We start from the raw sequence: 24,562 nt of genomic DNA on the forward strand, positions 1-24,562 counted from the left end.
GGTTAGCAACATTGTTGCAACAAGTTTACTGACTTAATTGTCAGACCTCCTACACAGTCAGGGGAGCTTCCAAGTGGGTGAAAATATCCACACCTGGTGGATGATGCACCCTAACCCCAAGGGGACAGAAGCTCCTTCACTCGGGACACTTCCAGACCTCACCCTATGTGTCTCTTCATCTGGCTTTCATCTGTATTGTCATCTCCTTTAATAAACTGGTAAACATAAGTGTTTTCCTGAGATCTGTAAGCCCACTCTAGAAAATTAATCAAACTGTGGAGAAGATTGTTGGAATCTCTGATTTGTAGCCAGATGGTCAAAAGCACAGGTGACAACCTGGATTTGTGACTAGCGTCTGGAGTGTGTGTGTGGGTACCGGGGGATGGCGGGGGTGGGGGGAAAGAGTCTTGTGTGACTGAGCCATTAACCTGTGGGAAATGACACTATCTCCATGTAGATGGTGTCAGAATTGAATGGAATTGTAGGACACCCAGCTGGTGTGGGAGACATACTTGTGGGAAAAAAAACTTCACGTTTGGTAACGAGAAGTAATACTCTATGTAAAAGTAAACACATGTGGGAAGAAGCACACAGTAGGGAGGAACTGGGTTTTCCCCTACATAGTTGTTTTACATAACTATGTTTCACAGTGGATTATTATGTAGCAATAGTAGCTGGAACCCTTAACAGGAAATGTGGGGTTCATAAAGAGCCCTCCTTCTTCCTCATTCCCCAGAGGCATCCAGCCTCCAAGGTCAGTCTGCTAAGCCTGGACAACAACCTCTCCCCAAACCACACATCCTCTCCATTGCACTGTTCTTGACCTGAGTTGGTCTCCAACAGCTTCACCTTGATCTCTTGCAACATTCTCCACTCTAAGATCTCTGCCTCCAACTAGGAACATTCTCAAATCCATCCCTTTGCAGGACTCTAGGACTTTTTTTTCCCTGAAGCATATTCGTACACCTGACAAGTCCCTTTCCTGCTTAAATGGCTTTTCATTTTCCTAAGGCAAGTTCCACCTCCTTCTTGTAGCATTCACAATCCTCTAAGAGATGTTCACTGCCACCGCCTGCAGACTCATCACTTATTGTTCTCTACCTCACCATCCGTGCTCCAATAACCAAACGTAACTGGTTTCTTGGCCCTTTCCTATGCACTTTCACTCACCTCTGCCTGGAATTTAATTTTCTTTCCCCTTTTGCCTGAGTCACTAAGACTCAGCCTAGATGTTACCTCCTCCAGGAAGTGACCCTAGACCCTGACAGTCTGAATTAGCTGTTCCTTTAGGGGGGATCCCATGATGACCCAGGCATCGCTCTATCTCTACATATATCCCCACTCTACTGTGACTAAGCACTTCACTCTCTAACTTCTCCAGAGATCCACTTGGTCAGCTTCTCCAGGGTAGAGCCCATGACTGATAAATAATCTCTGTATCCCCAGGAGCCAGCAAGGGAGCACCTCTTTGGAGGCAATACAGATACAGTACCTACCACCTCTTGTTCTTTGACAAGTGAACACCATTTTATTCAGGTAGCAATATATCTTCATCCTAAGCCAATTGGATCAACCAAATTTAAAAAAATTGCCATGGATTGGTCAAGAGGTGGTTGTGTCACTCAGTTCTACCAGTGACAGGTAAGAATATGTCCTATAGAGACTCTAGAAAAACTTTCCTCCTTTATTAAATTTTCTGGCCATCCTCCTCCTTCTGGCTTGGTAGGTTATGTGGATGTGATGCCTGGAACAATGGCAGCCATTTTGTGATCATGTTCAAGGAGCCCCAGGAAGAAAACCAATAGGATGCTGGAGTGAAAGGGTTAAATTAAACTCAATTCATATTTAGACTCAGAACCTACCTCCTTTCAATGTTTTTTTTAATAATAAGTTTCTTCATGATTGAAGTGATTCACAGGTTTTCTATAACTCATTCCTGAATACATCCAATTATACAGTGATTGGGGAAAACCAAGCCAAACAATATTGTCTTTATCTCTTCCTCTTAGACTCTTGTTTTCTCGCTCTGCACTTTTCTCCAGGTTGTATCCATTGGACTTGAGAACAACTCTGTTAAACATTCTGATGGTTCTTAAAACCTCAGAATGTGCCCATCTCCTCAGATCAGTGACTCACAAATTATTTTTTTCAGGAGCTGACAGGGGATTAATCTTGGTGATGGTGTTGGGTCCTCCCTCATATATGTCTCTTATTTCTCTGTGTTTCTGGTTACTGCTTCTTTCAGCACCACTGTGATATAAAAATAAATATATTTGGTCTTTCTCCATGGTTCTTGGCAAACAGCTCCTAAAACCCTTACAATGTCCTAAGTGATAGAAATGTCTTTTTTTAATTCATAAATTTGATCACACCAGGGTTTTAGCTAATGAGGTGAGTTAGGGTGGGCTCCTAGATAGCCTCAGCATACTGTCTTGGTGTAGAATTAACCCCTGGTTATTCGCAGAATATAAAAGAATTTACAAGACTCTACAAGAGTATCCAGAAAAAAGATTAATTGAAGTAAAAAGAGAGAGTTCCTTTTGGAACTGGTCAAGTTTTGTCAGGGCAGTGTGAGAGGGAGAGCTGCAGAGACAGAGGGGTAAGAGAGAGACACTGGCAGGAGTTGTATCAGGGCAGAGTCAAATGAGGAACAACTGCACCGATGACAAGGAGTGCTGGGGTTTTATATTTTTCTAAGCAAAATGTAGGGTGCTTGTCAGCTTGCGGGGGGAGGGGGGGTTGCTGTTACAATTGTCTGCTCCTGGAAACTGCTCTGTTCCTACCTATGGTGAATGTAAGGTGCTTGTCAGTTTGTAGATGCAGTGCTAGCCAAGGGAGTCAGAGCCAAGTGGCTAATGTTTAAGCTCATTTCTGTTAGTCCACAACTTGCTCCTGTTAACTCTTTGCCTGTCCCATCCTGCCAGCTCACAAGTCCACTCCCGTTAACTCTTTATTTGTCGCGTGATATACCAAGTGATTAAAACTTTGCAACTTTCAGCTTCTCACACCAACCTCTGGGGAGGGGAGGTGGAAGAGAGCCTGGAGATTAAGTTCTTGAAAACTGAGATTTAATGAGCTTCTAGGATGGTGAACATATTCAGGTGTTGGGAGGGTGGTGCCTCCATAGAGTGCATGAAAGCTGTGTGCACACATCCCCAATCCCCCATACCTTACCCTATGGATCTTTGATTTGGCTGTTCTTTTTTTTTTTAATTTTTTTATTGGGGAATTGGGGGGATGGGAACAGCACTAAGGAATTGGGGGAAGGGGAACAGACAAGTTGCTGTCCTTTTGTTCTTCAGTCTAGTTGTGGAGGACGTTGCCTCACTGGCCCAAGTTGGCACCATCATTGCGCTCTTCCCGGGCGAGGCAGATCAGTCGCCGGCTTCTGGACATCCGCTCACTGCAGCTGCTGGCTACACATGGTAGCCCATGGCAACCCACTGCAGCAGGGGCTGCAGCCTATGCTGTTGCAGGCGACTCACGGCAGCCAGGTCGAGCTGTTTTTTTAGCATCTCAGCTGTGGAGGACAGTGTCACTGGCCCTCATATGTGGGATCCGAACCGGGGCCCTCTGGCGTCCCAAGCCAGTTCTTAACCATCGCGCCATTTGGCCGGCCCTGATTTGGCTGTTCTTGAGTTGTATCCTTTATAATAAACTGATAAGCAGATGTAAATTGCACTCCTGAGTTCTGTGAGCCAATCTAGCAAATTATCGAATCTGAGAAGAGGATCAGGCACAGCCCTGATTTATAGCTAGTCAGTCAGAAGTATCAGTGGCAACCTGAAATTCTCAATGGGCAACTCAAGTGGGAGCAGCCTTGTGGCACTGAGCTCTTTAACTTATGGCATACGATGTTGGCTCTGGATAGATAGTGTCAGAATTGAATTTAATTATAGAATGCCCAGTTCAGGTCCACAGAGAATTGGAGAATTTCTTGGTGTAGAACAAATCCACACAGTTGGTGTCAGAAGTGTTGTGTGGGTAGAGAAATGAGTTTTTTATTAACTGTCACCTCTGTTTTTATTGCTTGCCTCTATTACTTCTCACCTAAGTTACTGTTTCTTCCATTTTCCTGAATCACTGAAGGAGAAAGTCCCTGGACATACAGATGCCTTAATCCTTGATACTTAGAGGACTGAACTCCTGTCTCTCTCAGCAGGGGGAAGGTAAGGGGAACATTCAGACATTAAATTTCTAAGGACAGTATACTGACAACCTACCCAGGGTGCTTCTGCAAATTGACAGAAACTCTTGAGTTTCTGTCATCTGACTGAGTCAAGACCCATTGTCCCACCCCTTTGTCCTTCATAAAGCATCTGCTGATGCCCTTCCAGCCTGAGCTACTCCACTGGAAGCCAGGAACGGGACACAGGACAAGGATCTCAGCTGCTGGTAAGTTAGAAGTCTCACAACTTCAAAATGATTATTTGAACATCTACTGTGAGGCAGATACTGCCTAACCTCTAGAGCTGGCTGTTCAGTATAGACTACCCTGCCACATATGGTCATTGAACTCTGGCTAGTCTGATCCAAGATGTATTGTAGTATAAAATGCATTTAGTATATTCAAAGACTTAGTAAGAAAAAAGGATGCAAAATAGCTCATGAAAATTCTTAGAATGGTTATGTTCAGATATTTTTGACATGCTGAGTGAAATAAAATATACTATTAAAATTAAATACATTATTAAAATTAATTTATTTTACTTTAAAATATTGTAAGTCACATCCGAGGTTCTCATTTATGGTTCTATTAGACAATGTTACGCTAGAGATAGTCCAATTGAAAGAACTTGGTAGTCTTCTGGAGCATACATGTTAATATGGAGGGTATTTGGAAAAAAAATAAATTAATGGACGAATAAACAAAAATAGTACCTGGTGAGATAGGCTGTACTTGGGTTGGCTGCTTATCACTGTGGGTCAGAGATGACCTCTCTGATGATATAATATCTAAGCTCAGATAAGAATATTTAGAAAGAGCCAGATAGAAAGATTAAAAGAAAGAGAATGGTACGCAGAAAGGACAGAGGATGTAAAAGCCCTGACATGGCAATGAGCTTGTCATGTTCAGGAATCAAAGGAAAGCAGTGTGGATCCATCACAGTGGGTGAGAGGACAGTGGAGGTGTGAGGGTGAGGGATACACAGGGCAGATACAGGAGTGCTTGGTAAGCTTGGGTTAGGAGCCTTGAAGCCATTAGAGAGTGTGGAGCAGAATAATGTCATGATATGATTTGTGTTTTTAAAAGACCATTTGGCTTCTCTCAAGAAAATGGACTGAGGAAGAGTGACAGCATCAGTAGCAAGAACAAGCTATTTGCAAAGTTAGTGCCAATAAACAGCCTGAAGAGAGACATGGACAAAGGTAGTGGTCATAAGATGATTCCAGGTGTGGATTCAGTTGTTTTTTAGATAAAATCGATTGGCTCAGCTTGGATTGGGTGGTCAGGGAAGAGGATTTCAAGGATCAGTGTTAGATTTAGAGCTTTACAACTGAATGTTTAAGCTCCAAATAGACACAGATTATTGAAAAAGTGGCAGATATGGGAGAAAGGAAGAATTAAGAGGTTGGTTCAGGCAATGTTAGGTTTGAGGTACCTATGGAATTTCCATAGGGAGATGCCAAAAACTCTGTTGGTTATATCAGGCTAGAGCTCCAGAAAAAAGCTAAGGCAGATTACATAGATCACAAGTTATTACTGCAGTATTATAAGCCATAAGACTGGATATCACCTGTAGAAAAACTAAAGGATGGAAGGAGGTAGGTATAAGTCTTTGGACACCCCAAAACTTAGAGATAAATTTAGAGGAGCAAAAGCTAGAAATTTGAACTGGGGAAAGTGGCCAATTGAGCTATAAAGATAATCAAGAGGGTTTTGTGTGTACTTTATCATGTCAAGGCCTAAGAAAAATGTGTTTTAAGAAAGAGAAAGGGGTCTAATGGGTCTCATGTCACAGAAATATTAGGATAAGAACTGAGAAGGCCTCACTGGAGTCAGTGACATAAGGCCATATGCATCCTTACTGAGAGCACAGTCCATGGAGTGCAAAGGACCGAAGACAACTGGAGTGCGGTTAGGAGGAAAGGGGAGGGGAGGAGGTGGACACACGGCATCTTCAAGCCTGGCTGTGAATCCTCCTCACTGAAACCATCTTCTAGAGAAACAGGGTGGAAGCTGGAAAGGGATATGAGCTGAGGATGGATTCTTTGTTGAGGGAAGGGATACGATCATGTTTATGTTGTAGAATGATCTAAAAGAAAGATAATCTTGGGGCTGTGCTGCAAGAAAAGAAAAGGTACAGTGCATGAGGGAAATTCATGGGAAGGTGAGAGGGTGAGGAATCCAGAGCAAATGTGGGAGGGAGTAAATGAGAACTCTTGAATGGAATAAACAAGAACTCTCTACTCGCTGTAACACGTGCAGATAATTTGAAGGTTTGGGTGAGAAAAGGCTAAAACGTTCACAACTAATTGTTACCATTTTCTCATTGAAATAATGAGGCAGGGGTATCCGCTGAGAGCAGGGATTGGAAAGTTAGTTACTTTGAAGAGAAAGCAGAACTAAAATAATTATTTCAAACATGGAAACACTAATATGCTAAAGATAAGAGTACGCTAACAAGGAAGTGCTAAGCGTTCATGTAAAATCCGTGGTCATAAATCCAGCTGCACCGGTTAACAATTGTGATGTTAGACAAGTTACTTCCCCTCCCAAGGCCACATTTCCTCTTGTAATACACAATGATGATACTTATCCAAAAGCCAGGATGTTGACTTTGGAGATGATCAAATGTATTATACTATGACTGGCAACTTTTAAGGGCTCACCAAATGCCAGCCATCATAATCCATCCAAGTACCATCTGGGGCACACAGGTTCTCTCCCCCACCCTGCAACTATGCAGGGACCATATTTCACAAATTTGCCTCACTGACCTTCCCTCATCTGTCATTGCACAATCATCCTCCCTTGTTGCATCAAAATTATAAACGTACAATTTAGAGATTATTGAGCTCATCATATCTTCTGAATGTCTTTTAGCATGCTGAGTGGGTAGAGAAAGCCTGTTGAGGAAGTAGGTGGTGGGAGAAAGTTAAGAGTGCATTTCTGGTGGAAGCCATCAGCTTGAACACAAATTCAGGTTCTATCTCCTTCTAATTGGGGGCTTTAAACAATGGGACCAGTTTAAGTCTTCACTCCCTCATCTGTGCAATGGTTATACCAATGGTATCTAACATGATTCCATATTTACAGTGTCCCAGAGTATGCTCAGTGCTTTACACAGATTCACACTTCCTATAAAGAGCCATATGAGAGGAGTTGAGATGAGGGTTAATAGAAGAGCTCTGGGCTACACAAAGTGACCATACAGAAAGTAGTGACTATGATTGTTATGAGCATTGTTCTTGATCTGAACTTGAACTCATACACTGCATGGATCAGGACTGAGTCCCAGGACACAGCACAGAGATTAATGAGCACCAGAGTTCCCATGTCTCAGCCTAAAAGATTTCCATGTGTATTCTCATCTGACCCTCATCTAAAAGCCAGTGCTCACCACAAAGCCACCCCATTCTCTAGAAGAGGAAACCAAAGAGATGTCACGGAGTCCGCCCTCATGTTGGGCATAAGTCAGACATGAGATTAGAATAAGGATGACCTAACTGCTGTGCCCAGTGCTCATACTGTAACAGTGACTTTCAACTGTGGATGACTTTCCCCCTCAGGGAGCATTTGACACTTGGTTGTCGCAACTGGAGAGGGTTGCCTTTGGGGTCTAGCAGGAGGCCAGAGATGCAGTTAAACATCTTAGAATGTTCTGGACAGTCCCCCACAACAAAGAATTATCCAGCCTCAAATGTCAATGGCATCAAGGTTAGGAAACCCTGAACTACATTTAGCAATGTCACATAGAAGACTCAATGAAAGTGACTGGTGAAAAGAGAAAGGGAGAAAGACAAGAAAGGAGGGAATGAGGCAAATTGTCATATCAGGGTATGCTCATCCCCAGATAACCTTGGGGGAACCCTTGAAAGGCAACACTGGAGAGTGACAAACGTGGTGGCTCTGGAATTGTTTTGCTCTGGCTTTCAGAACGTACTGCCACCACAGACTGGCTGGGCATAGTGGTGAACACACTGCTGAAACCTCTGGGCCAGGGTTTCCCCTTGGTAAGAGAGGGATGATAGATAATGGATGTTCCATATTATTACAAGGGTTAACTGAATAGATGCTAAAAATTGCTATTTCTCCTCGGGAGGCAGAATAGCCTAGGCCGAAATATTATGTACATGTTCACGGCCATAGAAAATAACACTGGCTGTTAGGCAGATTTTTTTTTCTTTTTGCTGAGCCTTCCTGCCACCTGTGGGCAGCTTAGCAGCAGCTCAGCTTGGGCCAGGATGAAACCGGCGACCCTGTTGCTCAGAGCTCGCATTCTTGAGTTAGGCAGATTTTTTGAATGGGGTTCGTGAAAGTGCATTTTGACAGCCACATAGAATGTTCTGATAAAGTTCATACCACAGCATAAGAAAATTTGTTGGTCAAGTGTCATGACCAAGTGGGTCACACAGACATTGGGTTGAATCTGGAGGCAATACTTGTAGATGTGACCTGGTATAAAGGCATAAATGACACTTTTGTGCATTATCATTCTTAAGAGCAAGGAAATTTATCCCAGAACTTCCCCAGAATATCTTCCTGAGTGTTAGTGTCCAGGATTTAGTCAGGTGCCCACTGCTAAAAGGATCCCTTGCAAAGCAAAGGGGATTCCAGCTACTACAGAATCTATCAGGATTTGCCTCAAAAGATGAAGAGAAACACATTCCCTGAAAGAAGAGTAATGCAACAAATTGGGGTGTAGTTAGCAGAGAAGGATGCTGATTGAGTGGACAACCAGCAATATCTGTCATAGTTGAGTGTGAAGAAAAGAATTGGATTTCAGGTCCAGCTGAGTTGAAGGCCATTCTGTACCATGTGTTACATAAGTCACCTACGGCAGGTCTCAGAATTGCTTTGAATACCAACTTATTTTTATGAAAGTAGAAATAATGAACATTGTAAAGTTGTATGTAGATCAAACTGGATCCCCATGAATATAACTAGATCTCCACTTAATGTAATACCATCTCTAATAAGAATCCCCACAAATACAACTAAACCTGCTACTTTCATATTCTTTATGCCACAGACACTAAAGCTAGACAATGGGTGAAAACCTTTGCATCCCAAGCAGAGAAGAGCTCCATATCAATCACAGATGATGAATAACAGAGGGTTGAATGCAGAGACAGGGCCCCTTTGCTCTGCCTCCTGCACAGAATCCACAGGATGCAACACATTACTACATATTACCAGTAACCGTTCAAGATACTCTTTAACTATAAATTTAAACCACTCGCTGAAGCTTTAATTTGAAGATGAACCAAACAATAGGTCAAGTGTTCTCACACAGGAAGGGCCAGGAGCTGGGAGTCTGGGGCACCTGGGGCAGGAGAAGGTTGCAGAGCCTGCCAGCACCTATGCACTGAGTCATGGGTGGAAGAAGATGTGACCCTACTGACTCCGAGTCTAGTGCTTCCCTCACTGTTCACAGCTAAAGATGCCACCCATCAACTTTCTGTAGTCCACACACATCAGCTCAGTGTCGGCTGATGGACAGGAGCCTTGTAACCCTCTTGCTTAAGTAATCAGCTTGATATGTGGATTGCATGGTCACAATCATGGGAATATGGAGATCTATCCTTTCCCAAGGGGACAGCCAAGAGAGCACCAAATTTACAGTATGACTGACCACAGGTTTGGTAGAGTGGTATCCTGTTAGGAGTGGGGGCCATAGTGGATAGAAGGTGATGTGGGCCTGAATAGGGATGCTGTAGGTGGCTTCACAGCTGAGCAATGGCCATTGTTGAAATGTTGCAGGTGTGGGCAAGATGGAAACCAACTTCTCCAGCCCTGTGAACGCACCAGAAGAGATACTCGATGCATCTTCTGGCTACCATGCTATAGAGATCTACTTATTAGTGTCATTTGGAATCATCTTTGTGCTTGGCTTCCTGGGTAATGGGCTTGTGATCTGGGTGACTGGATTCCGGATGGCACGCACTGTCACAACCTTGTGTTACCTGAACCTGGCCTTAAATGACTTCTCCTTCACTGTCACTTTACCATTCCTCATGGTCTTAACTGCAATGAGAGGACAATGGCCTTTTGGCTGGTTCCTATGCAAGGTTGTTTTCACAATGGGCGACATGAACCTGTTTGGAAGTGTTTTCCTCATTGCTTTCATTGCTCTGGACCGCTGTATTTGCGTCCTGCATCCAGTCTGGGCCCAGAACCACCGCACTGTAACTCTGGCTAGAATAGTGATCATTGTACCCTGGATTCTTGCACTAGTCCTTACCTTTCCAGTTTTCTTCTTCGTAACTATAGAAAGTGATGAAAAAAATAATACATACTGCCTTTCGAACACTGAGTTCTTCAGTGACAATGATGAAATGAGTTGGAAGATGATCTCCACCACAGTTGCAGCGATGGGGATCATCCAGTTTGTCATTGGCTTCATTATGCCGATGTCCATCATTGCTATCTGCTATGGGCTCATAGCTGCCAAGATCCACAAAAAAGTCATGATAAATTCTAGCCGTCCCTTACAAGTCCTCACTGCTGTCATGGTTTCCTTCTTCCTTTGTTGGTTCCCCTTTCAACTGATTCTTTTTCTGGGTAGAATCTGGATTAAAGAGATAGCACTTGAAGGTAAGTACAGCATCATTTTGCTCCTGAGGGTCCTGACGACCCCCCTGGCATTCTTAAACAGTTGCCTCAACCCAATTCTCTATGTCTTCATGGGCCAAGACTTCCGAAGGAGACTGATCCACTCCCTGCCTGCCAGTCTGGAGAGGGCCCTGATTGAGGACTCAGCTGAGACCATTGACACAACAACCAAATCTGCTTCACCTCCCACAGTGGCCCAGCTACAGGAAATGTGAGGGGCGGGGAACATTTCTGAGCTGTCTGCTCCAACCCTGCTCCCAGTTACAGCTTCTTCTTTCCTTGGGTCATACCGAGCCACTCATCTTGAAAAATAATTTGGTGTCCCCTGATTTGGGTGATGAAATGGACATAGGGCACTATTGGTATCAATTTTTGTTTGAGGATCTCAGCCTATACCCTGGGGAGAGTAGAGGTGGGAAGAGAACAAGGGGAGAGAAGAGACAGAGTGATGGGGAATTTGTAAACTTAGATGAGAGAATACATTAAGGGGAAAACTTTAGTACTTCACCATTAAGTAAGATGTTTGCTGTAGATTGTTTTCAGCTATTTTGTATCTGACCACAGAAGTTTCCTATTTGTAGTTTACTAAGAGTTTTCTTCTTTTGTTAATCAAGAATGCTATTGGGTTGTATCAAATGAATTTTCTGCATATATTAAGGTGATCATATTATTATCATTTTGCTTACATCATCATAAATGATACTAATTTTTGAATGTTAAGTTAGCTTTGCAGTTTTAGAATAAACCACACTTGGTCCTGATGTATTTTACATATTTATAGTTAACATCACTAGATTGGTTTAGAATTTTTGCACTTATGTTTATGTAAAAATGGGTCTATTCTTTTACTTTCTTCTAATGTCTGTGCAAGGTATTAAATCAAACTTATAATGGCCTCCTAAAAAGACCTGGGAAGTGATTTCTCTGATTCTATTCTCTGATGCCATGTCTTTTATAAATGTTTAGAAAAGTTCACCAGTGAAGCTAGTTGGGTCTTGGGTTTTCTTTATGGCAGGGCTTTTAATAACAAGTTCAATATATTTAACACTTAATGGACTAGTCAGATTTTCTATTTCCTCTTTTGTCAGTTTTGGTAAACTGTGACTTTCAAGGAATTTAGCCATTTTATCCAAACTGTCAAATTAATTGATGTGAAACAGTATAACTGTACAGTACTTAGTATGGTTTCCAACACATAATGAGAATGTAAGCTATCTGAGGGAAAGAATTTTTGTCTGCATTGTTCACTAATGGATCCTGATACCCTATTTGTAAAATAATGCTTAGTATATGATAGACACTTAATAAATAGTTATTGATTTAATGAATCAATAAATAATAGTATCACCCAGGTGTCAAGTGAGAACCTTTAATGTCTTGTTAAAATTAACTCTGAATTGATTATGAATTGGGCAATATCCATTGTACTTTCACTCCTATTCCCAAAATCTTTACAAATTCCCCTGTGGTTTATATATTTAAGAACACCTCAGATTTTGAGTTTCTATTTTGAATAAAGTACTCTGACTAAATGTAGATGTATGTGTTTATTTTGAAATAAATCAATCTACAATAGTAATCAGCTTATTTTTTTCCTGAAACTAATCACTCATACACTGTCCCTTATTCTATAGCATACTTTCCTTACTCATTGGCAAAAGAAAGAACTCAAATAAATATTATAATGCAACACACACACACACACACACACACACACACACACACACACACACACACACACACAAATCTTAGTCCCTGGTTCTGGCACAGGGTTTCTAAACCCTTGCGTTTCCTGAGTGATAAAAGTGTTTTTTTGGGCCGGCCGAGTGGCGCATTGGTTAAGAGCTGGCTTGGGATGCCAGAGGTCCCTGGTTCGGATTGCACATATGGGGGCCTGTGACACTGCCCTCTACAGCTAAGATGCTGAACAACAGCTCAACCTGGAGCTGGGCTGCTGTGAGTCACCGGAGATGGCATAGGCTGCAACCAGTGCTGCAGTGGGTTGCTATGGGCTTCCATGTGTAGCCAGCAGCCAGCGTGAGCGGCCAGCAGCCGCAGTGAGCAGCCGTCCAGAAGCCAGTGACTGATTTGCCTCGCCCGGGAAGAGCACAATGATGGTGCCAAGTTGGGCCAGTGAAGCAACGTCCTCCACAACTAGACTATAGAACAAAATGACAGCAACTTATCTGTTCCTCTTCCCCCAATTCCCCAGCACTGTTCCAATTCCGCAATAAAAATCTTAAAAAAAAAGTGTGTTTTTTCATTCATAAGGAGCCCCTTTTGATCACATCAGAATTTATGCTAATGAGGTGAGTTAGAGTGGGCCTCTAGGTAGACTCAGTAGGCCAGGTGTTTGAAGCTTTGGAATTTTCATCCCCAACCACTGACCTCTGAGAATGGAGGTGGGAGGGGGCTAGACATTGAGCTCTATAAAACCTCTTTTATATCTTAAAACAAACACTTCCTTAATCCCCACTGTGCATACTTCTGTCTAGCCACTTATTCATTATTAATTTTATTTAATTTAGTAAGTAAATTAGTTTACTTAATATGTGATGTCATTGTGTGAGGCTCTAGAAATATATTAATGAGAAAAATATAAAATAAAATAAAGACATGGTGTACACTAATCAAGCAATAATAGTAATAGATAGCCAATTTAAAACTGTGATAAATGTTTTAAAGTAAAAACAGTGCTATAAAAAGAAGTACTTATCTTTTGGACCTGACATAGTCTGGAAATTCAGAGAAAGCTTTCCTAAAGGAACAATCAGCTTTGAAGCAATAAATGTGGAGGGATAGATTTCCAGGTGCAGGGAACAGCATGTGGAAATCCACAGCATAAGGGAATCCTACAGCTATGTAGCTGGGGTGGAGAAGGCAAAGGGGTATTGGAGCAAGATGCCTGGAGAAGTGAACAGTTCTTCACCCCAAACAAAGGACAATCATTGGATATTTTAAGCAAGAGAATGGCACAATTAGATTTAAGTCTGGAAACATTTACTCTAGCACTATACAGGGAATGAATTGGAAGATAAGAGTAGATGAAGGATGACCAGTTATTCCAAGAGTCCAGAAATTTAGGAAAGACATAAAGGTAGATTAATCTAAAATGGCGGTACTGAATAGGAACTAATTATGAATTCAGGATAAATTTATGAAGGAAAGCTGAGAGTGCTTGTTAAATAATTTGATGTAGGAGGGAAATATCAAGGTTGATGCCCATTTTTCTGGCATTCATAACTGAAAGGATGGAGTGGACTGACTGAGGTGAGAGATGGAAGCATGCACAGTGGGGGCTAAGAAAGTATTTGTTTTAAAATATAAACAATTAAGTGTGCTTGTGTTGATAAAAATAAAGCCAATAGAGAGGTAAAAATTAAAGATAGAAGAAAAAGTGAAGTTCCTGATAAAAGCATAGGTTTAAGGATTGGACTGTCATTGGAGAGGCAACACATTTTCTATTATAAACAGAAGAGAATGAAAGAAAGTTAGATTGCATATGTAAGAATTTCATAAGATTGTGGCAAGAATTTGCAAGATCACCTGCCTAGAATTATTTTTTAAATTTATTTTTATTTTTTAAAGATTTTTATTAAATATAGCTAACATACAATATTAGTTTTGGGGTACACCATAGTTATTCAACATTTATATACCTAAAGAGGTGACCACCATGTTAAGTCCAGCAACCATTGACACTGTACCATGTTATAACAATATTTTTTACTATATTTCTTATGTTGTACATTGCATCCTAATGACTTATTTGCTTTATACCTGGAAATTTGGACCTCTTATTCTCCTTCCTCTTCCCCTCTTTTTTAATTTTTCAATTACACTTGACATTTGGCATTATTTTATATTAATTTCGGAGGTATAGCATAGTGGTTAGACACATATAATTTAAGAAATGATCCTCCTGACTAGTCTGGTACCCACCTGGCACTATACCTACTTATTACCATATGATTGACTATATTTACTAAGCTGTACTTTACATCCTGATGATTACTTTGTAACAACTAATTTGAACTTCTTAATTCCTTACCCTTTTTCACCCACCAAACCCCCAATCTGGCAACCATCAAAATGTTCTCTGCATCTATGAGTTTATTTCTGTTTCGTTTATTTTGTTCTTTAGATTCCATATGTAAGCAAAATCACATAGCATCCATCTTTCTCTGCCTGACATACTCCACTCAGCACAATACCCTCCAGATCCATCCAAGCTGCCACAAATGGCAAAAACCCATTCCTTGCCATGGCCAACCAACATTTCATTGCATATATGTACCATGTCCTCTTTATCCATTCATCCATCAATGAACACCCAAGCTGCCTCCACATCTTGGCCATTGTAAACAATGCTGCAATGAACATATGAATTCACATGTCCCTTCAAAATAGTGTTTTGGTTTTTTAAAAATAAATACCCAGAAGTGGGATTACTGGGTCCTCTTTGTCTCTTGTTATAACCTTTGTTTTAAAGCCTATTTTGTCTGGTGTAAGTATTATTACTCCTGCTTTTTGTTGTTTTTGTTCCCATTCTCATGAAATACCTTTTTCCATCCCTTCACTGTCAGACGGTGTGTCTTTCAATATGAAGGGAATCTCTTGAGGGCAGCATACATAAGGGTCTTATTTTCTTATCAATTCTGCCCCCTTATCTTTTTCTTAACATAATTTTTTTTCAGATTTTTATTGGGGACTTGGGGAGTGGGAACAGCACTGGGGAATTGGGGAAGGGGAACAGACAAGTTGCTGTCGTTTTTGTTCTTCAGTCTAGTTGTGGAGGACGTTGCTTCACTGGCCCAACTTGGCACCATCATTGCGCTCTACCCCGGACGAGGCAGATCGGTCGCCGGCTTCTGGACAGCCACTCACGGCGGCTGCTGGCCGCTCATGCTGGCTGCTGCCTACACATGGTAGCCCATGGCAACCCACTGCAGCAGGGGCTGCAGCCCACGCCATCGCAGGTGACTCACAGCAGCCCAGCTCCAGGTTGAGCTGTTGTTCAGCATCTTAGCTGTAGAGGGCAGTGTCACTGGCCCTCATATGTGGGATCTGAACCAGGGCGCTCTTGGTGTCCCAAGCCAGCTCTTAACCATCATGCCACTCGGCCGGCCCAGTCCCCTTATCTTTTGATTGGAGCATTTAATCCATTTACATTTAAAGTAATTGTTGATAGATATGTGTTATTGCCATTTTATTATTCATCATTTTGATCTTCCCTTCTCCTCCTCCCCCTTCTCTTCCTCCTAAAAGAAGTCCTGTTAATATTTCTTGTAATACTGGTTTAGTGATAATGAACTCCTTTAGCTATTTCTTGTTGGCAAGATCTTTATCTCCCCTTCAATTTTCAATGACAGTTTTGCTGGGTATAGTAATTTTAGCTGTAGGTCCTTTCTTTTCATCACTTTGATATTTCATGCCATTTCCTTCTGGCCTGCAAAGTTTCTGTTGAGAAATCAGCCAATACTCTTATGGGAGCTCCCTTGTACGTCCCATACTGCTATTCCCTTGCTGCCTTTAAGATTCTTTCTTTGTCTTGAACCTTTGGCATTTTAATAATGATGTGAATTGGTGTGGGCCTCTTTCAGTTCATCTTGTTTGGGACTCTGCACTTCTTAAATGTGTGTCTATTTCATTCACCAAGTTAGGGAAGTTTTCTGTCATTATATATTCAACTAGTCTTTCAATTACTTGTTCTGTTCGCATCTCCTTGTGATGCAAATGCTGGTATGCTTGATGCTGTCCCAGAGGCCCTTTAAACTATCCTCATTTTTTGGGGGGGGGGATTTTTTTTTTCTTTTTGCTGTTCTGATTTGGTGTTTTCTTCTACCTTATCTTCTAAATAGCTGATTGGATCCTCTTCTTCTTCTACTCTGTTGCTTCCCCATAATCTATTCTTAATTTCAGTTACTGTATTCTTCATTTCTGACTGAATATTTTTTGTTTTCTATCTCCATTTTTATGTTTCCTATCTCTTTGTTGAAGTTCGTTCTGAGGTGATTAAGCATCTTAATAACCAGTGTTTTGAACTCTACGTCTGATAGATTGCTTGTCTCCATTTTGTTTCCCTCTTTTTCTGGAGCTTCATTCTGTTCTTTTATTTGTCTTGCCATTTTGGCATCCTCCCTGTGTTTGTTTCTACGTATTAGGTAGGGCTGTTATGTCTCCCAATCTTAGTAGAGCCTTATGTAGTAGGTGTCCTGTGGGGCCCAATGGTGTAGTCCCCCTGGTCACCTGAGCTGTATACTCCAGGTGTGTTCCTTGTGTGGGTTTTGTGTGCCCTCCTGTTGTAATTGAGTCTTAGTTGGTATTTGGACATCAATGGGAGGGATTGACCCTCTCGCTGATTGGTTGTGAGGACTAGCCATGACTACAGTGAAGGAGCTGTTGTGCAGAGGCTGACCCTATGGCTCAGAATTTACTTTAGCAGGGCTCTGTTGCCTGCCCAGTCTGCCGTTTTGGTGTGTCATCCTTGGAGGTAGCTGGATGATGACCCAACTCTGTGGAAGCTGGCCACAGGGCATGCCAGTCCCAGGGCCTCCTGGGAGAGGCCCTGCTGCAAGCCAAGTTCAGCCACAGCCTATGCCCTGCCCTGGGCCATCTGGCATAAGCCACAAAGCAATCCACAAATGGCCACCAGCTACACTAGGCTTGGAGGTTCCTTAAAAGGGAAAGCTATAAACCAAGGCTAACTGCTGCTACTGCTAAGCTTGGGGCTGCTTAGCAAGAGATATGGGGCATGTTGAATCCAGATTCTGTTTGTTTGGGTTTTGTGAAACTTTGAGAGCTTTTGGGAAAGTCTGAAGCATGAGCCAAGATGGGAATTTGTATAGAAAAGCCGCTAGAAGCCATTTGGGTGTGCCCACAAGTTGGATCACCACGGCGGGATGAACAGTGTTAGCCAGGGTGATGGAAACTCAGATATGGTGGCTGCCCTTGTCTACATGTTGGCAAGGGGGAGGGCTCTACAAAGAAACAATAGTTTCTGCCAGCCCTTCTGTCTCAGAGAAATCTACCCCTCCAGCCCTCGCCCTGCAGCCAGGCAACTAAGTTCCTCCCTGTATGTCCTTGGCACTTTTTGAGCCACTGTCCCAGCATATGAGCTCAGAGTGAGTGAGTCCATCAGCAAGTAAGTCCGTGCACAGCCCCTTTAAGAGGAATGCCTGGGACTCCAGCCACCCTCCATCTTACCCAGCCACAATCTCCACTGGTTTTTGCAGCCAGAAGTTGTGGGGGCTTCTCTCCCTGGCACTGGAACCCTAGGCTGGGGAGCCTGGTGTGGGGGCTGGGACCTCTCATTCCTCCAGGGCGACCTCTGCAGCTGAGATATCTCTCCCAATTTTTAACAGTCACATGCGGGTGTGAGACCAGCCCGTTCCACATCTCCCCCACTCCTACCAGTCTCAAGGTAGCTTTTTCTATATGTCCTTAGTTGTACGACTTTGGTTCAACTAGACTTCAGGTGATTCTCAACAATGGTTCTTCTGTAGGTTAGCTGTAATTTTGATGTGGTCCTGAGAGAAGGCAAGCACAGCATTTACCTACTCCTCCATCTTGACCAGAAATCTCCCCAGTGCATTATATATAGTTATTTATATGAAAGAGGAAGAAAAAGAGGAGAGGAGATAAGGGCTCAGAGGTTGGCAGAGCGTAGAAAAGGTTTGAGGTAGCTATGGTGGAGAATGAGAATGGGAAGAACTCTATCAAAATTAGAATGGATGTTGGATAATATCCAGGACTCAATTGAATAAGAGGCTGCAAATTGTTAGTGGAAGACCTATCTGCTTGGTGGTGTGATATTCTCTAATAGCTCGGAGCAGTTCAAGTATAAGAATGGAGACAGACTTTAGGGCTCTTGCTACATGAGTATAATGAAAGGACAGAGAATTGCAGGTGCTGGTAAACAGAACTGTCATTTGCTAAACGAGTATCTTTCCAAAACCATTTTATTTGCATACTTTCTTGTTTTTTCACTTTTTTTTAATTGTTAGTTTCAGGTGTACAAAACAATGCAATAGTTATCCTTTTCACCTTCCCAAAGTAACAACCCCCCTTCCCCCCCTCTACTTCCCTCCCACCCCTGATATCATATATTTGCTTACTTTCTTATTTTATTGGAATCTCTTTTCAAATTGTATCAGAGTTCTTTCCTGGTGATTTTAATTCAAAATATTCTTTCTCTTTTGATTTTTTATTTCCTTAACACGATGTATTGTCCTCTTTGGTTTTTGTTGTTGTTGTTGTTTTTGTTTTGTTTTGTTTTGTTTTGTACTCCACTATCTTGGAACTTCTTTACCTCCTCTTTGTTCTTGACATTACCTAATTTAGTAATTACTCTATGTTATTGTTTCTTTTCCACCCTTCTTCCCACCCTGCTACTCACCCTCCCTACCTTTATTATATCTATTTCTCCCCTTTATACTATATGAGAGTAGAGAATTCTTTTTTTTCTTTTTTTTAAATTGGGGAATGGGGGAGAGGAACAGTGTTGGGGAATTGGGGAAAGAGACCAGCCAGGTTGTTGTTCGTCAATCTTAATTGTGGAGGGCGCCAGTCGCCAGCTCATGACCTCTAGCTCAAGGTGCTGTGCTCAACCATCCCATGCGGGAGTCAAATCTGGCAGCCTTGTTGTTAAGAGTGCATGCTCTACCCACTGAGCCATCCGGGTGGCAGCTCAGCTCAAGGTGCCAAATTCACTCTTAGTTGCAGGCGGGCATAACCCACCATCGAACAGACAGTCTTGTTGTTAGGAACACGTGCTCTCACCAGCTGAGCCATCCTGCCGCCTGTTGGCAGCTCAGCGGCAGCTCAGCTTGGGCATAGCATCACTGGCCCACGTGGGAATTGAACTGGTGGCCCTGTAGTTCAGAGCTCGTGCTCTTAAGCTAACTCTTAACCAACTGATCCACTTGCCCAGCCTGAGAATTCTTTTTTTTTTTAATTTTAAACTCCAGCCCTAAGTGTTTGTGGAACATAACAGGACCTTAATCAATATTAAATTTTATTAATTATTTAAATAATTATTACAAGACCAGAGCAAAAGAAAACTTATAAAAAAACTTTGGAGTGGGGGTGGGGTAGGGACATACAAACTGAAAAGTCATATTTTCAAGGCTGATTAGTGTACATTTCATATGCAGTGTGTTTAGTTTGTGCTAATTTGTTTAAATTTTTTAAAATTTAAGCATTGACATATTGTTGGCTTATTTAATTGTCACAATAGCCCTCTGAAGGCCTCTTCTTGCAGATTCACAATCTGAATTTAAGACCAAACTTTTCTATGACTTCTGTGAATTTTTCTATTGCACTTTCATAGATTTGTTCTACAGTTATACACTTTTTCCCCATGATTGTCTTTATCACAATGTACTGAATTATTTATTTACAGTTTGTCTCTTACTATTAATATCTAGGGAATTCTTAAGATAAACTTCATTTGCACACTTTTTTCTTTATCCCTTAATACAGTCTGGCCCGATTAAATTTGAATAAATATGTGTTGAATGAATGAATGAATGAATGAATGAATCTCCATTAGTCAGAGAATTAGCCCTTGCAGTGGTTAATTGATTTACCCAAGGCCAAAGAAATGATAAGGGAAGGGGCCCTGACTTTCCGATACCGATTGTCAGGTTTATTATACTTGAGTCATGGATTTATATTCCTAGAACTGCCGATTGAATTTAATATTTTCAAAAAAAATCTGAGCATGAGCCACTTAAATTTCCCAATTTAAATTCAGAGCCCATTAAGCCCTCTGTTTTGTTTTGCACATTTTATATCTTTCTGTGCAAATGTTTCTTACATTAGTTGCTTTAAAGCAAAGAAGCATGTTTATGTAAACAGTAGTACACAGCAGTGTCATACAGGTAAATGAGATGTCCTCTTGTACCACAAAAATCCTTGGGGGCTGCAGAATTCCAAATAAAATGTCTCTTTGAATAATATTTTAAAATTATTTTTACAGGAAAAATTCCTGCCATAAATGCTTATTTGAAAGGACTTAATATAATAATAGAGGTATCTTGAAAACTTTTTAGTTATTAGTTCATTATACTACATTGTTTTGTAAACCAGGTAATCTTAAATCAGGGTAGAATACTATTCCTTTCAGGGGCATTGGGCCAAACGAAGTTTGGCAAATATTAGGTACAGGTAAAAGGCACAGGTTTCATGCTCAAAATATGTAGGCAAAGTTTAGAAATTTAGATATTTACTCTCCATAAAAATAAATCAACTAAAATGTTGGGATTTCATGAGGTGAAAAGTAATAAACACACAAATCAAATGGGAAAAACCAGGAGTCCAGAGATATAAAATATCAAATATACCATATTTCCCCATGTATAAGACGCTCCCATGTATAAGATGCACCTTAATTTTGGGGCCCGAAATTTGAAAAAAAAGGTATTACATAAAGTTATTGAACTCAAGTTTTATTCATCATAAAATTCATACAACTCCTCATCACTGTCAAAACTCCCAACCATTAGCTTGTACACATCTGTGTCTGATGACAAATCACTGTCTTCACATATTGCTTCGTCCTCATTTCCACCTATGGCATTTGAAATGCCACACTTCTTAAATGACTTGACAATGATCTACAACTACTGTATAAGACACACCCAGTTTTTATACCCCAAATTTTTCGAAACAGGGTGCGTCTTATACATGGAGAAATACAGTATATCAAATAATATGAATATGCCTAGTTCTAGGGTGGCGATTTTATCCTCTGAATTATTTTATAATCCCTACTTAGGTAAAATGAAGCCTCCAGGGACTGGTTATTGGGACTCATTCTTCTTAAGGTTCTAATGAAGGAATACATGAAGGAAGCAGTAGGTGTGATCCAATTAGTTCTGTGACCTAAAACAACTGAACCAACTACTCTACTCCCCCATTTTCTATCATATGAGCTTGTTGTGAGACTCCAACAATAAAAATGAAATAGTCAATACCTCCAACCTCATAGAGTATAGCAAGGAGTAAACTGTCAAAATTTGCCCTAAGGACTGCAGGTAAACAAGAGACTTAGTGGTTCAGACCAACATCACTCCAGCAATACAAGTAGCCTGCACATCAGCATAGTTGCAGCAATTTCCCTACCCCAAGTCCATGGGACAGCACAGTAGGCCTCAATGGACCCTACACATGCAGTGCATTATGTTGTAGCTGTGAAATCTAGAGCTTAAGGAAACCCCTGGTTTTATAGCAAGAGCAAGCAAGCCAGCCAGCTACGTAAATAATCCTGAAAAATGACTGAGCAAAACAGAAATTGGTACCTTACAATTTTGATACAATCAGTACAAATTTTAGGAACACAAAAGGCCCAAGGTGGACTGCCTAACAACAGAAACAACTTTGAAAAATAAAAATCATTATTACCTAAGATAAATAAAAAATATGTCTGTGTAAATGTATGTTTATAGCAGCATTATTCATAATAGCCAAAGAGTGGAAAAACCTCAACTGCCTATAAACTGAAGGATAACAAAAGGTGGTATACCTCTCTAAAATGGAATATTATTCAGCAATAAAAAAGAATAAAGTGCTGAAACATGCCACACATGGATGAAACTTGAGAATATTATGTTAAGTAAAAGAAGCTATTCACAAAAGATCAGATATTGTAATGATTCTATTTACATAAAAATCCCAGAATAAAAAAAATACATAGAGACAGAAAGTATAATACTGGTTGCCTAGTTCTGAAAGGTGGGAGAGAGTGGCAATGAGAAATGATTGTTAATAGATACAGAATTTTGGGGGGTAATGAAAATGTTTTGTATTAGATTGGGATGATGATTGAATAAGTGTGTGTATATTAAAAACTAATGAATGGTTAAGTGGGTGAATTTTATACTATGTGAATTACACCGTAGTTAAGCTTTTTGTTTCTTTAGAAAACATTAAAGATGCTTAATGTGAAAAAAAAACCGAACTCTTGAACAATGAGATTTAATGAGCTTCTAGGTTAGTGAACACATCTACATGTTGGGAAGGTGGCGTACCCTGAGAGAACATGGATATCCTACAGCCCATACCTTGCCCTATGCATTTCTTCTATTTGACTAGTCTTGACTTATATCCTTTATAAAGAACTGTTTTGTTTTGTTTTGCTTTGCTTTTGTTTATTTGTTTGTTTTTAAAAGAAGTAAGCCTTTATTTTCCTTGTTTCACAAATAAAGTTGGCTGTGCTGGGTTGCTTTTTTGGGGATTAGTTAAAGAGACCAAATCCCATATCCTCATCTGACTCCTCCAACTCTTTGTTTGCTTCAAACTTGGCTGGGGCTGCAGCAGCAGCAGGGGCAGCAGTGGTGGTAGCGGCCACAGGGGCCGCAGCCACAAGTGCAGAGGGATCAGCCAAGAAAGCCTTGACCTTCTCAGTAAGTGGGAAGGTATAATCAGTCTCCAAGACAAAGTCAGTACCTGCTTGTACCCACTGATGACAAACTGGGGTACTGATGCAACAGTTGGGGAACCAATTTCAAGACATACTCTGGCAACATTGTGGACACCCTCCAGGAAGCCGAAATGCAGTTTCCTCTGTGATGTCAAGCACTTCCGGGGTGTAGATGCTGCCATTGTCCAACACCTGCTGGACGATCAGCCCAAAGCAGAAGGGGGGGTGTTCAGCATGTTCAGCAGTGTGGCTTCGCTGGCTCCCACCTTGTCTCCAGTCTTAATCAGCTGCACATCAATCAGGAGGTCACTGGTGCCCCTGGAGATTTTAGTGGTGATGCCTAAAACCTGAAAGAAGGAGGTCTTTTGGGGTGCCAGACAGTGTTCTGGGCTGACACAGTGACTTCACATGGGGCAATGGCACCAGCATGCACAGCAGCTGGCACCTTATTGGCCAGCAGCGTGTCCCTGATCTCAGTGAGGCTCTCCTTGGTGAACACAAAGCCTACATTCCCCTGAATATGAGGCAACAGATTCTCCAGAGCTGGGTTGTTTTCCAGATGCCCTCAGAGGGCCTTGTGCATCATAGTGTTCTTGCCCGTCAGCACCACCACCTTTCTGCACAGGGACATGCGGATCTGCTGCATCTGCTTGGAGCCCACATTGTCTATTCCCAAAATGAATAATTTTAATAATCATCCAGAAGTTGGATGGTCTTAAGAAAGTACAAGGACTCCCAGGTCACACTATATTCCCCAGGCATCATGGTGGTGCATCAGGGATTGCCATGCAGGGTTTAAAGACGATGCCACTCTCACAAGGACGCCTTGCAAGAGCCATAAAGAACTGTAAATGGCCGGCCAATTGGCTCCGTTGGTTAAGAGTGTGAGCTCTGAGCAACAGGGTTGCCGGTTCGATTCCCACATGGGCTAGTGAGCTGCGCCCGAGCTGAGCTGCTGCTGAGCTGCCAACAGGTGACAGGATGGCTCAGCTGGTGAGAGTACATGCTCCTAACAACAAGGATGCCAGTTCGATTCCCTCATGGAATGGTGCATTATACCCACTCGCAACTAAGATTGAACATGGCACCTTGAGTTGAACTGCCCTGAGGTGCTGACAGACGACCAGATGGCACAGTGGTTAGAGTGTGCGCTCTTAGCAACAAGGCTTCAGGTTCTATTCCCGGATGGGATACTGGGCTATGCCCACTAGGAACTAAGCCTGAACACGGCACCTTGAGTGAGTGGCCCCGAGTTGCTGACGGGCGGCCAGATGGAGATGGGACTTGGAGCTGAGCTAGCTGTGCCCTTCACAACTAAGATTGAAGAACAACAACTTGGCTGTTCCCCTTCCCCAATT

At 41.8% G+C, this 24,562-nt stretch overlaps 1 protein-coding gene and 1 pseudogene across 5 annotated transcripts in view; one reads left to right on the plus strand and one right to left on the minus strand.

Moving 5' to 3' along the window:
* The first annotated feature begins 3,666 nt into the window (after positions 1-3,666).
* Positions 3,667-24,562, plus strand: part of LOC109377401 (N-formyl peptide receptor 2-like) — a 29,609-nt gene continuing 8,713 nt past the window's right edge. The window contains exons 1-4 of one of the 5 annotated variants that reach the window (XM_019633732.1): positions 3,667-4,169; positions 4,317-4,395; positions 9,929-10,762; positions 10,862-12,293. In XM_019633732.1, the coding sequence (XP_019489277.1) occupies positions 4,326-4,395; positions 9,929-10,762; positions 10,862-10,995 (1,038 nt within the window). In that variant the 5' untranslated portion in view covers positions 3,667-4,169; positions 4,317-4,325 and the 3' untranslated portion in view covers positions 10,996-12,293. Of the gene's footprint in view, positions 4,170-4,283; positions 4,396-9,928; positions 12,294-24,562 lie in introns of those variants that run through there. The other 4 variants (XM_019633727.1, XM_019633726.1, XM_019633728.1 and 1 more) reach the window with 4 other exon arrangements.
* On the minus strand, positions 23,019-23,966 carry LOC109377402 (60S acidic ribosomal protein P0 pseudogene; annotated as a pseudogene).

The sequence above is a fragment of the Hipposideros armiger genome, unplaced genomic scaffold, assembly GCF_001890085.2.
Source record: "Hipposideros armiger isolate ML-2016 unplaced genomic scaffold, ASM189008v1 scaffold_1393, whole genome shotgun sequence".
Taxonomy (NCBI): domain Eukaryota; kingdom Metazoa; phylum Chordata; class Mammalia; order Chiroptera; family Hipposideridae; genus Hipposideros; species Hipposideros armiger.